Here is a 17,320-nt window from a genome sequence, read left to right as displayed (position 1 = left end):
CCTGTCTCAAAATACCAAAATAAATAAAAAATTTTATTTTCAGTTTCAATGGTTTAGGACTCATTCATTAAAATAGTATTTGTTAGGTGCCTTCTCTAAGCTATGTCCTGTGGATACAAAAATAAGCCAAATGGGTATCAAAGGTCAAGATGCAAGCCACTGACAAGTCAATACCAAGAAGGGAGGAGAAAGCTGTTATCAACCAAGAAGGCAAGAGTTCTGTGCATGAGAGAGGGGTCTGGGAAGGGGGATGACATGGGCACACCTGTCGCCACGGCAAAACAGAGCCTGTCCACTAGACCATGAGGCTGGCAGCAGTGCCTCCAGTGTTCTCTGAAAACCTGGAGGTAATCAAGGGGAGTGGGTGTGCCAGCCTTGATAAAAGTGAAAATTGTCAAGGCACTCAGGAAAATGGACTGGGAACAGAGCTGAGGATGGGAAGGCCCAAAGGAGCTGGAGGCGGGAAGGTTTGGCTGTGCCAACCTATACAACTGGACTCTCCGCACTACACCCCACATCCCAGGTACAGGAGGGAAGCCAAAGTTAGGTATTTTGCAGGAGAGATGAAAGGAAAGGCCAGCTAGAATGAGTCTTAAAAGTGATGTCCAAAAGGAAATAGCGTCACTGACTTAGTCACACGAGAAGCTGGGAAGGAACTGCCTCGGCGGGGGACTCTAAGAAGGGAGAGACCAAGGATCAGTGTGACATTTCTAGAAGCTGTGTAAAATCCATTTCCATCCCCAGCAGTAGTGTGTGACACACCCTTCCAGCCTCTATGACAGCAGCACACCATGATCATGCAAATAAATTTTATTAAAAAAAATTAAATCTTGAAGCTTTGTATTTCTGAAAATTGTCACAGCCAGACACAGTGACCACACCTTTAATCCCAGCACTGGGGAGGCAGAGGTGGATGGAGCTGTGAGTTTCAGGTCAGCCTGGTCTACACAGACTCACTTCAGGCCATCCAGAACTATACAGCAGAGTTCCATCTCAATAAAACAAACAACAAAAAGAAGAAAGAAAAAAGAAGAGTCTCATCCATTCCTGGTCATCTGCACCCAGCCATAAACATTCTGTTTTATGTGCTCATTAGGCCAGTGTTCTTTAAAGTGAGAGCTTCACACAGCACCTAAGGAAATGTTCGACATCCCTAGTAATCAGGGAAATGCAAATCAAAACAACTCTGAGATTCTACCTCACACCAGTCAGAATGACTAAGATAAAAAACTCAGATGATAGCACTTGCTGGTGAGGATGTGGAGAAAGAACACTCCTCCACTGTTGGTGGGGTTGTAAGCTAGTACAACCACTCTGGAAATCAGTCTGGCGGTTCCTCAGAAAATTGGACATAGTACTACCTGAAGACCCAGTTATTCCACTTCTGGGCATATACCCCAAAGATGCTCCAACATACAATAAGGACACATGCTCCACCATGTTCATAGCAGCCCTATTTATAATAGCCAGAAGCTGGAGAGAACTCAGATGTCCTTCAGTAGATGGATGGATACAGAAATTGTGGTATATTTTACACAATGGAGTACTACTCAGTTATTAGAAACAATGACTTTATGAAATTCCTAGGAAAATGGATGTATCTAGAGAATAGTGAGGCAACCCAGTCACAAAAGAACAGACACAATATGCAGTCACTGATAATTGGACACTAGCCTTAGAAAGCTCTGAATACCCAAAAAAACAACTCATAGACTCTATGAAGCTCAAAAAAGGAAGAAAGAAAGAAAGAAAAGAAAAAGAAAAAAAAAAGTGAGAGCTTCACACACTAGGTGTTAACCCTCCATTGTGGCTACTGGTTTTTCCAAATAGCATGCAACATAGCATTCACTATGAAACCACAACAGACAAGGCTACTATTTTGTAGTGCTGAGGACCAAACCTAAAACCTCAAGCACCCAGGCAATTTTTGAGCTCTGCCCAAAATTTAATTGCTCAAATCTGCAGGTTACCTACTGTTCTTTCTCTGCACTTTTATGCCAAACCACAAAGTACTTTCTGTGATAAACTGCTTTCATTTCTATTAATTTTTATGGTGTTTTTCCTTATACTGGACATGGAACCACTGGATTCAAGCATGCTAGTCAAGTGCTCTAACACTGACCTGACCGCAGCCACTGTATAAACTCTTGATCCAGTTGGGATTTACTCCGGCATATGATGGTAAGGTGAAATCTAACCTGACTGGCCCACAATGCTAACTAATTAACCTGTTGTCTCATGCTATTTCCTCGATGTCTTATGATACCTCTTTCTTACATGCCAATGTCTTAAATATACTGGGGCTTGTTCTACTGCTGTTTCAGAAGACTTTGGAGTACAGCATGGGGAATGACCAGGCTGAGGTAAGAAAGAGAAAGGAGGCAAGGTAGGGAGAGAGGGCGGGGGAGGAGGAAGGATGGAGGGAAAGACAGAGAGGGAAGGATGGAGGAAGAGAAATGAGGGAGAAGACAGAGGGAGAGAGACAGCACAGAGAGCAAAGTCCCTGGCAAGGTAGAGATCAGCACAGTGGCACCTCACCTCCTTGGGCTTAGTTCAGCACTCTCTCACTACACCCCACAGCATGGTCTTAAGAACAATGCAGTCAACTATGTGCAAAGAAACTGATTCTGTGAGGAAATAATTTGATGACTATGAATTCTCATCCCTGAGAGAAAACTTCTGCTTGGGAGGAGCTCATATTTAACACGCAAGCAAGTGTTCTAAAGACTAGCGAAAGAGAGTCTAGCATCTCTCTAGAGAGTGGCCATGCACGGACCTCTAGCGAAGCTTCTTTGAGAACTGCTGAATTTGCTGAGTGCCAGACTGGAAGTGAGGTCTCCTCATCTTGGTGTCCTTGGCCTTGGCCTTCCTTGATGCTTCTAGAGCCTATGAAATTACATCCAGATTCTCTTAGACAGTGGGAGGAGTTCTGGCCCGAGGACTGTTACAACCTCCACCTAAAATTTTCAGTAAAGCTTCTATTCTTTAAGAATGCCCAAAGAGTCAGAGCCTACAGTTAAGTCTGTTGCCTCATGACTTGCTGACCACTTCCTTAAAAGCAACATGAACACTGTCACCAATAACCCACTTCAAGTCCTCTACCATTGTTCTTCTTTCAGTTCTGTCTGAAGTGTGTTTGTTTTCTTCAGAGTCAGAGTAGTAAAGACTCAGCCACCTGCCAGGCAGCCACACAGAACAGAGAGCCCATGTAAAACCAAAGGGACTTGGCCCATGAAACTCTTAGAAGAAACGCATAGTTGACAGCTGATTATGGTGGTGCATGCCTGCCATCCAAACACCTGAAAGGCTGAAGTAGAAGGGCTGTCATGAGCTCTAAGTCAGCCTGGGCTACATAGTCAATCCCAAGCCATCCTGGGATATACAGCGAGACCTTGAATCCCACTCCCATCCCTACACATACACAAGTAAAAGGAATACAGAGTCACCCTCCCTATCTTCCTATTAAAACTCATATTCCAGGCAGCCATCAAAAAATGGTTGTAGAGAGAACTCAAATATATGAGGGAGTAAGTTCAAGAAGAAAAAAAAAAAAAAAAAAATCCAAAAGTAAGAGGCAAACCTGTCAGCCTAGCTTGGCCTCCCTAGCAGGTCCCATTACCATTTTCACGCTTCTGAGGGCTGAGACCCTGTCATTTTCATGAAGGATGTCCTCTCTTCTGGTTTACAAGCCTCAGTTTCACTTGCTTCAGCACCAGACTATAATAGTTCCTCCTCAACTCTAAGCAACATCTGAGAAGTATATCTGCCATGTTCCTTCTCAGATTATACCCATGAGAACACTTCATTCTAAAATAAAATGACTTGTCAACATGTTGGCCAATGGTCAAAGCCAATCAGCTCCTAGAAGTGTCATTAAAGGACAAGTTTGTGTTCTTTTGAAAAAAAATACTCTCCTGCCAATAACACAGCCTCAAATAAGAGACACACTACATGCTGTGTCTTAGAATAGAGAGGAATGCTGTTTGTAGACTATATGGTCTCTATATGCTTGGCCCAGGGAGTGGCACTATTAGGAGGTGTAGCCTTGCTGGAGTAGGTGTGTCACTGTTAGTGTGGGCTTTTAGACTCTCATCCTAGCTGCCTAGAAGTCGGTATTCTGCTAGCAGTCTTCAGATAAAGATGTAGAACTCTCAGCTCTTCCTGCACCATGCCTGCCTGGATGCCGCCATGTTCCTGACTTGATGATAATGGACTGAACCTCTGAACCTATAAGCCAGTCCCAGTTAAATGTTGTCCTTATGAGAATTGCTTTAGTCATGGTGTCTGTTCATAGCAGTAAAATCCTAACTTAAAACATGGGCTTCACTAGTAACCCAGAGTATAACACTTGCATTTAGACAGGATTTGTGCTGGATAGTTTCATGTCAGCTTGACACAAACTAAGGTCATCTAAGAAGCAGGAATCTTAATTTAAAAAATTCCTCCATAAGATCAGGTGAGGGCAAGCCTGTACAGCATTTTCACAATTAGTGATTTACGTAGGAAGTCCCACCCAGTCCAATGTGAGATGGTGGTCCTGGGTTCTATAAAAAAGTCAGCTGAGCAAGCCATGATGAGCAAGCCAGTCAGCAGCACCCCTCTATGGCCTCTGCATCAGCTCCTGCCTTCAGGTTCCTTCCCTGTTTGAGTTCCTGTCCTGGCTTGCAGCAATGATGGACAGTGATGTAAAAGTATAAGCTAAGTAAGCCTTTTCCTCCCCAACTTGCTTTTTTGTTGTGGTGTTTTGTTGTAGCAACAGAAACCCTACTAAGACAGGATTCAAGTATTCCTCATCATGTTTCTGCAAAGCCAGGTAGCAACAGACTCACAGGCCCACCACACAACAATAAGGATACAGCAACACATATCTTGGAGCCTGAACAATAGGATAGAAAAGAAATCATAGGAAGAGGTCACTGCACAATGGTATATTCTATGGTCTCAACTACTCTGAAAGATAAGGCCCAAGGGAGTGCAGCTCAGAGCTAGCTTGGGGAGCACAAACTCTGTTTCCAAAAGGAGGGGAGAAGAGAAGAGAGGAAAGAAAGAAAGGAGGAAGAATGAAAGAAAGAAATAATAAAAAATAGAACAACAGACATAGATAGTGTACACATACACAAATAAACCAAAGATATAATAAAATGAGATCAGTTGTAACTAGTCAACTATACACACTACATTATTATCACCCAGGTTAACCAATAAAAGCAGTTAGTTAGGTCCTCAAGAATAAGAAAGCACTTGGGAAGCACATAAAAGTCTGTGTACATAAAAAGAAGTGCTATGCTCAATCTCCCTATGGTCCCTGAAAGACCTGCATCTACCAAGTCCCCTGAGGTTCAGTCACAGATTACTAAATCAGACATACTAAACCATGCACTTCTGGCAAATAAATTCATTTACTTTTGTATTAATAGGGCCTAGCATAAAGGTACCTAAAAATATTACTACTAATTTGTCTATTTTATTTTTCAGTCAAGTTGTCACTATGTAGCTTAGGCTGTCTGGAATTCACCATCTTCCTTTTTCCTCCCTCCATGTCCTGGGATTCAGGAATGTGCCATCACACCTGGCCCAATTAATATTTTAATGATGAGTCTCTAAGCAACAACATTGTAGGTTTTCCTAGAAGCTGGGGAAAAAACGTAATATCCATATTCCTTTTTAAACAAGAATGGGGGTAGCCAAAACAAAACAAAAAAAACTGATCACATAAAAAGGACTGGATAATTGCAGATTAAGAATCAATAAACTAGATTATGACCACTAGTTACTGAGACAGTGCAGAACTGGCACTCACACATTTGCAGATCCTGAAACAGTGGGAGCACAGAGGGCAGGCAGAAGACACAAGAACAAATAAGAAAGAGTATTGTAAACACAACACAGAGGTGAAGAGTCACCTGTAGCCTATTTCAGTAAAGAGCAGCCAACTGTGACTTGTCTTCAGTTCTTCCTGTCCTTCTTCTGAAGCTTGAACACTGTAGTCCTGGTTCCCCATCAGTCTAGGTGCCATCACCTTAGGTCTATGTGTCCTCTCCTCTAAGCCTAGTGCCACAGCTTCCTCGCCACTCTCCTAACACATCCGAGACACACGAGCTCCCAGACTTCAAGCCCAAAGCATCTTCACTTCTTAGATTCCACAAAGGACCCTCAAATCTGACTGTGGTAGAATGCAAATCATGATCTCTTCAAATTGGAAAAGAAAATTAATGATACGCTACAAATAGGCAAAAGCTATCAATACTGCCTGTCTCCAGCAGTGGGTGGTAGTGGTCAAAGACTGTGTGTTTTAATCTTGAAATCTGGGAATTCAGGGGATGTCACAGGTACTGTGGTTGGTATAGACGTGAGGGCAGACACAAGTAAGACGAGGCCTGTGATTGGGCAGTGAAAAAGGAAGGTGAAGAGAGAGTTTTGGAAAGGCAGGAGAGACAGAAGAAGAAGCCAAGATGGAGGAGGAAGATGACTCATCTTCGTGTGGCATTAAATAGTCACAGGTAACTATGAATATCTTATAAGGGATGAATTATTACAGGACAATTTGTCTTATCTAGGTGGGCAGATTATCTCATATCAATTGGCTTTGAGTTTACTGTGTGGATGTTTTGTGATGTGAGAATTTACTGATAAAAATCTGATTGACAATTTACAAGCCTCTCGAGTTTTGATTTTGTCCGGCTATTGGGAATTGTGACAATAACCCAGAGGGCGGGCAAATGGGAATGTGAGCAGAGTTCGCACCAGAGAGCCAGAGGGAGAGACTGGCCATGGCATGCGGCTAGCAATGGGGGCAGAGAGACCACTGGGGACAGAGAATAGCTGGGTATAGCATGGTAGGTTTACTACTACAGGTTCATTATTAAGTCTTAATTTTCCAAAATGAAAACACAGTAAGGGAATTATAATGGCCTGAAGAAGAGAAGTATAAACTTGCTCAAAAAAGGTCCAATCACCATTTCAACATTTATGGGAGGGGTTTGTGAGTCCCCATCCACCATTGAAGGACTGTGGGCAGTTAATGGTTTCTAGTGGAGGGGGCATCATTCTTTATTATCTATTCCTGCTCACACAAACAACCATAACCAGTGGCCATACACAAAAGTCATAAAAGTAGGAGTGGGGCTTATTGAAAAGAGGGGGTTCATTGGGAGAGGGAGGAGGATGTGGGAGCATAACAGGAGTAAAAATGACCCACAATCCATTATACACATGCATGAAATTACCAAGAATTTTTAATAGGAAAATATAAAATATGTGTAAGTTGACTATAATAAATACAATAACACAATAGAATTTCAATGTGCAACCAAATTTCTCTTTGGAGAAAAGATGTTCATCAGTTGATACCAGGTAAAGAAAATAAAGGCACACCAATTCTAACATTTCTTAAAGCTTTCAAGGCCCAAGTTACACTCTACACTGGCTGTTAGTGCATGCTATCCTCTACCCAAGCATCCTGAAAACCAAAGTGCTAGAGAGGACTGTCCCCTGCTGAGAAGCAGACCCTACTATCTGTCTGATTTATAAGCAGAAGATATTAAAGGATGGAAAACACAGAGTGTCATGTCCCCTAAGGTTATTTCTGTCCTGTTGCAACTCTGTTAAGTCACCTAGGAGCTCCACCAGCTTGTCATATGATGCCCAGGTGCCCTGTATCCAAAGAAGCCCTAGCCGAACACATTCCCCTACCCCCAGCACATGTCAGAGACCCCTGTGCTCCACCAAACACCTGGAACTCTAGCAGTCCCACATGCCATGAGTGGAATATTCGGTGTATCCCCCAGGTCTGGCTGCACTTGGTTTCAATCAGCCACTTCAACCCACACCTCTGCAAGTATCCAATGACCATGTGAAATCTGAGCTAGTGGGTTTCTAAATGTTTACACTAACAGGTAACTATTAGCTGGAAGAATCTCCATGAACCTCTCAACATTTGTTGAATGAAAAATTGTGTTCACCTGAATCCCTCTTGACTTGCTCCATGACTTATGGGTTCAAGCATTTATGAAGCAAATGTTTTACCGACTCACGTGACAGCACATGAGAAACTAGAGAAGAAATGCTAATGAAACATTAAAGGGGAGATCAAATGGATGGCAAGACCAGAAGGCATCTCTGATAAGGCAGACACTTAAAAAGGAAAACTGGGAAGGGAGTGGAAGAAAGATACATTTTAGGACAGTCACTACCCAATAACAAAATAACCACAAACTTGCAATCAAGGAAAGAGTGTGACCCATGGTCACCAGCCCTTACATCTGACAAAAAGGACTGAATACTGTTTTCAAGGCAAACACACTCTCACTTCATCTGACATGGTTTCCCACAGATCTGACCTATCTCCTAGAATTTCTCTTAGAATCATGCTAGTCCAGAACATGTTACTCCACACATGCAAAACTAGTTGGAAGACAATCTTCTGCTCAGGTGAAAACTTAGACGCTAACCATAGTGACAGGAAAGATGGATGTCCATCAAGGACACCACATGAAAGGATAAGAATAGGAATCTGGAGATGGTGACAGCAGGATTCAAAATATGAGGGAGAAACAGGACTTGTAAATGGCTGGGGCAACCCCAGCTGGTGGCATTTGCATCTATGGGGAAGGAAAATAAAGTTTTGTTCTGTTATATGGTTGCTGGGAACAGAACCCCAGAATTCACAAATGCCACACAAGCATTCCACTAGTGAGCTACATCCCCAGCCCAGCAAACTCAGTCAGCTCTTTGGGTTTTATGGGTCACCCAGGTTACCTTTCTAATTATTCAACCCTACTACTGTAGTGACTGTGTTGGTTACAAAAAGCCTTCTTTGACAAAACAGGATGGGTCAGATTCCGCCTGTAGGCAAAAGTCTAGTGATCCATGGTTTAGAAAATGAGAATTTAAGGATGACATCATATAGCACACTTACTGATTGACGGTCAAGACTGAGTTGGTAGTAGCACCTAGGAGTAGAGTCATGCCAGGACCAGAACATAAAACTGCAATCATCATTCAAGAGGTGAGAGTTACTGGGCTAAGATCACCTAGTGTGGCTTGGGAAGAGAAGAGACCAACAGCGCTTCCCGGTACCTATACAGCTGGCCTTCCCCTGTATTCCCATCTGCAGCACCAACCAACCTGGGTAAGAAACATCTGGAGGAAACTGTTTCTGATCTGAACAGATTTTCCCTTTATCACTATTCCCTGAAATATACAGCATCACACTTATTTATATAGTATTTTACAATATACTAGTTATGGTGAGCAATCTACAGATGATTTAAAGTACACAGAACTTCAATGGCTACGTTCACACACTTTGACATTTTATATGAGACCTGAACATCTGAGAATTTTCACATCTGAAGGGAGCCACGACCAATTCTAAAGGTGCCCGGTGACAAATACACAAGGAGTGCACAGTGTCATTTACAGCCATCAAGGCCCAGGAAGGTAGGGATAGCATAGCACAACCTTCTTTAGGTCATCCTTTAAAGAACAGGGCTCCTCTTGCTGGGCATGCTGGGGCAAGCCTCTAGTCCTAGCACTTGGAAGGTAGAGGCAGAGGCAGGCTGATCTCTGTGAGTTTGAGGCCAGCATGGCGTACATACAGAGCTCCAGGACAGCCAAGGCTGCACAGAGAAATCCTGTCTTTAAAAAAAGCAGGGGGCTGGGGGAGCTCCTCAATTTTAAAGATTTATTTATTTTTATTTCATGAGTACGACTGCGCGCATGCATATACATCATGTATGTGCCTCTGAAGGCCAGAAGGCGGCACTGGGTCCTCTGGAACTGGAATTACAGACAGCTGTGAGTGGACTTTTGATGCTAGGAAGAGCAGCAAGTAATCTTAAGGTCTGAGCCATCGCTCCAGCAGCTCCATTCCCTTGTCTAAGGTAAATAATGTTACTGGTAGTGGTAGATTAAAAGGAAACTCTCCAATTGGCTAGAAAGTAAGGCAGTTCTAAAATAAAACACTACCAACTTTTTGTTTTCTTCTTAGAATAAGCTACTGTATATGCAAAAAAGTAACATATACGTTAAAAAAGAAAAAAAAAGAGAAAAAAAATTAGCCATCTAGATCTTAGGAAGTAGCTTAGTCAGACAACTTTTCATGCCACAAGCTTTAGCCTCTGAGCTAGAGGTCAAGGCAGACTGCCCAAGGCCAGATAAAGTTTGCAGATATGTTTTCTTTGGCCTACATGGATGGAATTTTTTCTTCTTTTTTGTTGCTAACATTTAAGTATCATAAAACTTTGCAGGAAAATCAGCATTCTGGGACATCATTAAAAATAGGAGATGTGAGGCTGGAAAGATGGGTCAGCTGGTTATGATACTTGTTGTTCTTGCAGAGGACCTGGGTTCAGTTCCCAGAACCCACATAATGACTCAGCCATCTGTAACTCTAGCTCTAGGAGATGTGATGCCTCTTCTGACCTCTGAAGGCTCATACATACAGTGGTGCACAAAGATATGCACAGCACACACTTACACAATATATGCATGTGTACGTGTGTCCCTCTTTTTAAAAAGGTAGTTGTGGCTAAACTGTATGCCCATTCACTAAGGTAACAAGTGGCTAGAGCCAAAAGCAGTCCCCCTTGAGAGGGATAAGTGCTCCACAATCCCCACCATTTCTCATTCTCACACCCGCCTCCCACCTCAATTCTTTATCTGTCCTGGCACTTAAGGGTATGAGCCTTGCTTATTAATTGTAGTTTCTAATCTCTTAGAGTGTGGGAGACATTATTTGAAATAGAAGATTTTCAGACAATCATATAGGTACATTACTAAAACTAAAATAGATCCGCACTTCTTTTTATTTGGGGAGACAAATATAAAAATAAGCTTGAAACCCACTGACTATAAACTTGACTGTGATGAGAAGAACACAGCATGCATGGATAGCTACATTTTTTTGTATCCTTTGGGGCAATTATATGCATATGTTTTGCTATAGAAATGACACACTAGGTTTGAAGCTGTTAGCCAGATTCAGTTGGAGGTCACCTATAACACCAGCATATATACACATATGGCTTCTCCAGAGCCTGCAAAGTCCTGAATCCTGAAACTCGTCTGGAGCTGACACAGAAGCATCCTTGTCACCACAGCACATGGGAGGCTGAGGCAAGAAGATCAAGTCTACCCTGGCCTATACAGCAAGACCCTTCATCAAAACAAAGACCAGAAGGATTTCACATCTGGAACCGTGGGTCTTTCTGCCTTCGGGAAATTACATGAACAGTAGATGGAGTGCAGTAACTTGTTTCAATGAATTTTTACTTGGTTACCATGGTATCCACCTACATCAGAATGATACATCAAAATATTCCATAGTCTGGCATAGTTCACCCTCCATTACAACTGCAAAGTATGAAGGGTTCTCCCCAGAACAGGAACTTCTGTCACCAGATGATTCATAACAGTGTCCCATGTTACCTTCATAAATAAAGATGATGCTAGGTGACTGCATCTTTCTGTGGCTGTTGTTTGTTTGTTTTGTTTTGTTTTGAATCTGTCAGCACGGGGGGGGGGGTTATATACCTGTAAATAAGCTGTTTGGCATTCTGAATTCCACAACCTGCAACCCACCCAAGGTGGCCTCAGTAGGCCTAAGAAGATGCTCAGATAGAGATCCTTTCCCTATCCTGCTCTATCAGAGGCTGAATGAAAGCCACTGGGCTTGGTACCTCGCTTTCCTCAGATGCCCTGTTCAGAGATCTCTGGGGAAAGGTAGAGCAAACCCCAAGTGAGGGAAGAAGCTTGTTAAGTCAGTGAGGAGTACAGACTGTTCCAACAGGCAAAGCGAGGAGCTGGTATGTGACAGGCATGCACAGGCAGTGAATGCTGCCTCACAGAGAAGTTTTATACAACATGGTACCAGGGGTACACCATGGTACCACTGTGACATCAGCAGGTAGCCATGCACTTTGACTGAAAACTCCTGCTGCTGTAATGGACAGCTTACCTCTGCTCCTAGAGAGAGTCCTTAAATCTCAATGATCAGGAAGGGGTCAGCAAGGAATATAAAAAGATTAAGCCCACTGCCCATGGGCTACACACAGGAAGCTGATGGCCAGCCAATGGGAAAGCTGTGGCTTTCTTCAGGACCTGTACTGGACAGGGATATCAGATCCGGACAGAATTTCCAAGATTCTTGTAAAAAGCATGAGATCTGTATCTTTGATGACAAATATTTATTCTTTGAAGTAACAATAAATGAAGAAGCTCCAAATAAAGCAAAGAGAATACATCTATGACCTGGAAGCCAATAGTCTGCTTTGGCTGTGACCATGGATATATCCAGAGCATTAAAGAGGATTAAGTCAGGGTTCTGAGTCTCGGCACGAATGCAGCTGGTACTGTACAATTCTTTGTTGTTGGTACTGTCAGGACCCATGCCAGCAAAAGATGCCAGCAGCAACTCCCACCCCACCTACCCAAATTATGACCATCAAGGCTGGAATGTGGCTCAGTGGTAGAGCGCCTGTCCTAAGCCAAGCCTCTAAAGGCATCTAGATACTTACTGCCTAGGGTCCCTTGAGGAAACACAGCCAAGGAAGCATGCTACTGGATTACAGTAACACCCAACTCACAGCTCCCAAGATTTGATGGAGGTAGCACTGAAGAGTCAAACACCATACATGTCTGCTTCAAAATCAGAAACCTGGTTTGGATCCACAACTCCGCCATGTGCCAGCTCTGTGACCTCTCTGATCTCTGGCTTCCTTATTGTTAAATCAGGAATAAACAACACCACCCCAGAGCTGCTCGGAGAATGCAGTAGGTTCCTTATGAGAAGGGCATCAGCTTAATGATCACGGAAGACATTCAAGACATTTGTTCATAAACACGCCACCTTTCCTGGTGTAAGGCAGCTTGAGTTCTGTGGTCAGAAGTATATGGGCTGCGGAGGCATATTCCTGTGTGGGTCACTGAGTAGATGTGCCAGCCTGGCAAATCATTTGTCCTCCTTCATAAAATATAAATGGTAGTCACTGTGGGTGAGAACCAGGCCAGGTGCTGAGGCGCAGTCCTCGGTTAGACATACCACTGTAGAAAGGAGAAATGATTACCATGTCCCTATTCAAGATCTCAGCAAATGAAAACGAGCTCTCCAGAGCCAGAGAACCAATGGCACCATGGTGTCAGGTAAAGAAGGAACCAGGAAGTGGAAACTTCCAGGTCCTCTGAGATAAGCAGTTGCCAACACAGCCATAGACCACATCTGGCCTCAAAAATGTCTGTGTAGTGTAATGTAATACTGCTGTGCTTGCTTGAATTACGAGTCAGCTAATGTTCCCCAAAACTTACATTTTAGGAAACTTCCTGAGAATTCCAGAGGTTGGGACTCACAGTCCCATAGGCACACCCCACCTTCTTATTAGAACATGGCCCTTCAGGTTCCCTGCAGTTCTTCCCTAGCCCTAGAGACACCTGGGTTTGTAACCTTGTCTTGCCAAATGAGAGCATTCAGAACAACTCCTATGACGGCAAACTGCCAGAGTTGTGCCCCTAAGTTACATCTGTCCAGTTCCACTGCTGACACACAACAGCTCCTAACTTCATACTCCTTATCCTCCTGCACAGTCTCCTCTATCCAGACAACAATCGCCCACCACCACTCCTTGACTCCCTGGTGCACCATCTGCCCTTTCTAGATTATCTGAAGCCAAGAGATTGCTTCTCCTTTTCCACAGCAATAGTGCAAAAACTCAACAGGGCATTTCTTGCTTGCCTAATCAGTGTCTGCCCATTCTCCTTCTTCTGGTAACAGTGCCCCCCACTCCCGGGTTTACCTTAGGGAATCAGCACTACTCCACTCTCTATGTGGGTGGGGTTGAGTCCATTCCATTTCCCAGGAAAGGCATGTGACCCAGAAACAAAGCCAATCCCGGGACTTTGGCCACAGTCACAAAGTATTCTTTTCCTCTGAGACTTGGGCTGAGGATAATGGAAGTCTGTGAACACAGCCTGTCTAAAGAGTGAACCCTCCAGAATGCCCTGAGATCCAGCACTGGGATGACTGGGGCAGGAGAACTGGGAATTCTGCTATACAGTGAGATTGTCTCAAACAAAAGCAGTCCTGTGTCTAGACTGCTGCTCACAGGCCAAAGAATTCCTTTCTGTTCAGGCACCTTGAATTATGTTTTTTCTTTACCAGAAGAGACCTAATTCTTGCAAGAGAGTCTGAAAAAAGTGTGTGCGGGTGGAAGGAAAGCAAAGGCTCTGCTCACACCTCCTAAGAGCAGCTCTTATGAGCTCCTCCATCCAGTGGCAGACAGGTTCTCCTCTGCGCACCTGCTACCCTTCTGGAAGTGCTTATCTTGTGTTCACAATTACTTGGGGTTTGCTTATCTCCTCCATATATCTACTGAGCAGCTCTAGGGCAGAGATCTCGTTAGTATTGGTCTTTAATTCTTACATATCTCACAGTGGTATACACTGTAGCCTCAGTGTTCTGAATGAGACTCAACAAAGAGCAGGTGACAAGGACATCCGTCCCACTACTCTTTCTTAGGGCACCCACACTGTGAGACCGCTCACAAGCCTTGCTCACAGACGCATCCATCATCCATCTGTACACAAATTGCATCATGGTAGCTCATTCTTTCTAGGCATTACTAATCCTCAACCTTGACAGCCCCATGGAACTTCTCAGTGGAGTTACTCACGAGCATTCCATCCTACAGAAATTCCTCACTGCAAGATAGCACCTGGAGCTCCACAAACTGATAACGGTGGAGGTTCACATATATAAACTCCTTCTCTGTCCAGATCACAGCTGGGAGAAATCTGTGCTAGTAAAGCATTCATTTTTACCCAAATACACCCTCGATTTGCTTCTGATGTGTACCAACCATCTGGCTTACTGAATAATTCTCAGTTTTGTCCTCCATTTTTCTTCCTACCCTCTTAGGGTCACTTAACAGGGAACACACACACACACACACACACACAAACCCTCACACGCGCACGCACACAGGGATAGAAGGGAGGTTATCTAGGAAATCAACAACAAGAGAGCAACAGGTCTCCCCCCCAATAAAAACAGATGTTCTAACTTTAGTTTCATGGCTGCCCCACCCTTACAGCTCTTTAATAGCTGCAGCTTCCCCTGGCATCTAGCAATAAAGACTTTCAAACAGAGTCAAAGGTCAGGATCAGAATTACTGTCCCAGTATGAATCACTACCACCCTATCCTGTTCATATTTTCCCAAACTTAAATCCCACGGCAACAGGCAAGTTAGAATCCTAGAATGAATTTACCTGACAATTTTGACAGATCATCCGTCATGGGAGTCAGACCCTGGGAATCAAAGACACATAGGAAAGACTCTGTCTGATTCTCAGGGTGCTCAAATGGCCAACACAAGCAGGTAAAGAGGCAGTTTGATTTTAGAAAGCAGATAGTGCATGGTATCAAGACAGTGCCTATCTGAGACACCGAGGATCTTCTAAGGCACAGAAACTGAGAGAAGTGAAAAATGAGAATGAGGTTATCTATCAGCTAGGTGTGGTAAGAAAGGATTCTGGGAATTCCAGGAAGAGGATAACATATAAGAAACATAGGCCTCCCATGGAAACTGAAAGTAGGCAAGTACGGCCAGAATATAAAAGTAGGCAGAGAGGCTAAAGAGGAGTAGGGGCCCACAAAACCCTAACCAGTTTTCAAGACAGAAAGCTCATAGAACTTTGCATAAAACCAGCAACCTTCCCTTGTCCCACACAGTACAAAACCTAACAAATAAATAATAATCTATCAAAGACATTGTGGTATCCACTACGTTTTGATTCTGCCATGCATACAACTGAGAACTCTGAAAGGAGTACAGAACTCATAAGAAATTCTCATTTCTCATAACATCGCTTCTTCAAGCCATGAGGACCACTTGCCTTGATCCTCCGCTTTCTCTAATTCTACAAGCAACAAAAAAATAGGCATTTCTGGGCTTAAGGGGCAGGGGCTGAGTCTGAATAAAGGATACCAAGATTACAGGTTTTGGTGTGTGTGTATGTTTTTTTTTCCCTCTCTCCTTTTTTTTTTTTCTTTTTAGAAACTCAACAAAACTTAGCAAAAGGCTGAGGGAAACGAAACACTGCAAAAAGAAAATTTAGAAAACCCAAGAGGAAGTAAAAGTATTTTTCTACACATAAAAAAAGAAGTGTCTCACGTGCTTCAACCAAACCAAACTCCCCTTAACTGCTAAGGGAGGAGGTAAAGAGCAAGAGCTGTGAAGAATCTACGTGCAGAATAAAAGGCAAATTGGTTCAGCACAGCTATCCGCCCTGCAAGACCTTGAAATATTTGTTCCAGATAGCACAGCACAGACAACAGCCTCCTGAAAGCTCTAAAAACCGCAAATTGAAAAAAGAAAATCACTGTTTCTTGTCAAGCACGCAGTGTCACAAAATACCACATTCAAGGTGAGAAAAGGCATCCTTTTCCCTTTCCAAACCTCTAGACTTCAAGAACTCTCAGCAAATTTCCCAAAAGCCTGGATTTTGAGACTGCACTTCTCGATTCCTTCAGAGGGGAGGGGAGGGGCTGAACTTAACCCGGCAAGCCACACAAGACTAACACCCTTTGGGTTCCTAGTGACCAGCAAACTCTTGGGGGGGGGGGGGGATCGCTGCGGGGAGAGCCTGAGAACATCAGTCCCAAAGCTGAGCGCCTGGCACTGCGTGAGGCACACAAGTTTACGGAGTTTTCGCACCAGGCGGCGAGCTCCGGCCGGCGGGGACAGGGAGGAGTAAAGACTCGCGTGGGTCTCCCGAGGGCGATGCTCCTCGGGGCAGGACAATGGGCAGCGCCCAAGCGGCAACTTGGCGCAGACCCCCGCCCCGCGGGGCCCAGGCCGGGCCGCGCCCGGCTCTCCCCGCTCCCCCGCTCCTTGCGCGCAGGACCGGCCCGCCCCCCGCGCGCCCCCCGCCGGCGCGCCCCGCGCACTCGCCTGCCGACGGTCTGGTTGGCCAGCTGCTTCATGCGGTTGAATTGCTTCTTCATGGCGGCGGCGGTGGCGGCAGCGGCACTCGGGCCGGGGAGAGCTTGGGGACCGTCTGGTGGGTCCTACCTACATCGCTTCCCGGCCCGGGAGGCGGTGACGGAGGCTACAATTCGGCCCCGCCCTCGTCGCGTCACTTCCAGCGCCGCCGTCCGCCCCTTCCACGAGAGGGGCCGAGCCGAGCCGAAAGAAGCCGAAACCAGAGAGGTGGAACAGGTGCGGACCGACCCAAGACGGGCGGAGTTTAGCTGATCAGGGCGGGGACCGGCGAGGTCGCGCCGTGGTGGGTGGAGCTTAGCCGAACAGGGCGGAAACCAGATTG

At 44.6% G+C, this 17,320-nt stretch overlaps 1 protein-coding gene across 5 annotated transcripts in view; it reads right to left on the bottom strand.

Annotated features, from left to right (window-relative positions):
• ARHGAP17 (Rho GTPase activating protein 17) overlaps nt 1-17,080 on the bottom strand; it is an 85,197-nt gene extending 68,117 nt beyond the window's left edge. For all 5 annotated transcript variants that reach the window (XR_013974956.1, XM_080913564.1, XM_080913566.1 and 2 more), the window contains exon 1: nt 16,948-17,080. Coding sequence is in view for 4 of the 5 variants with exons in the window: in XM_080913564.1 (XP_080769690.1) it covers nt 16,948-17,000 (53 nt within the window). In the remaining variant the exon portion in view is untranslated. The remainder of the gene's footprint in view (nt 1-16,947) is intronic.
• Between the last annotated feature and the right edge of the window lie 240 nt (nt 17,081-17,320).

This window comes from Micromys minutus (genome assembly GCF_963924665.1).
Source record: "Micromys minutus genome assembly, chromosome: 2".
Lineage (NCBI taxonomy): Eukaryota > Metazoa > Chordata > Mammalia > Rodentia > Muridae > Micromys > Micromys minutus.
Note: the sequence above shows the minus strand (reverse complement) of the source record. Positions and strands in the feature narration are given on the sequence as shown.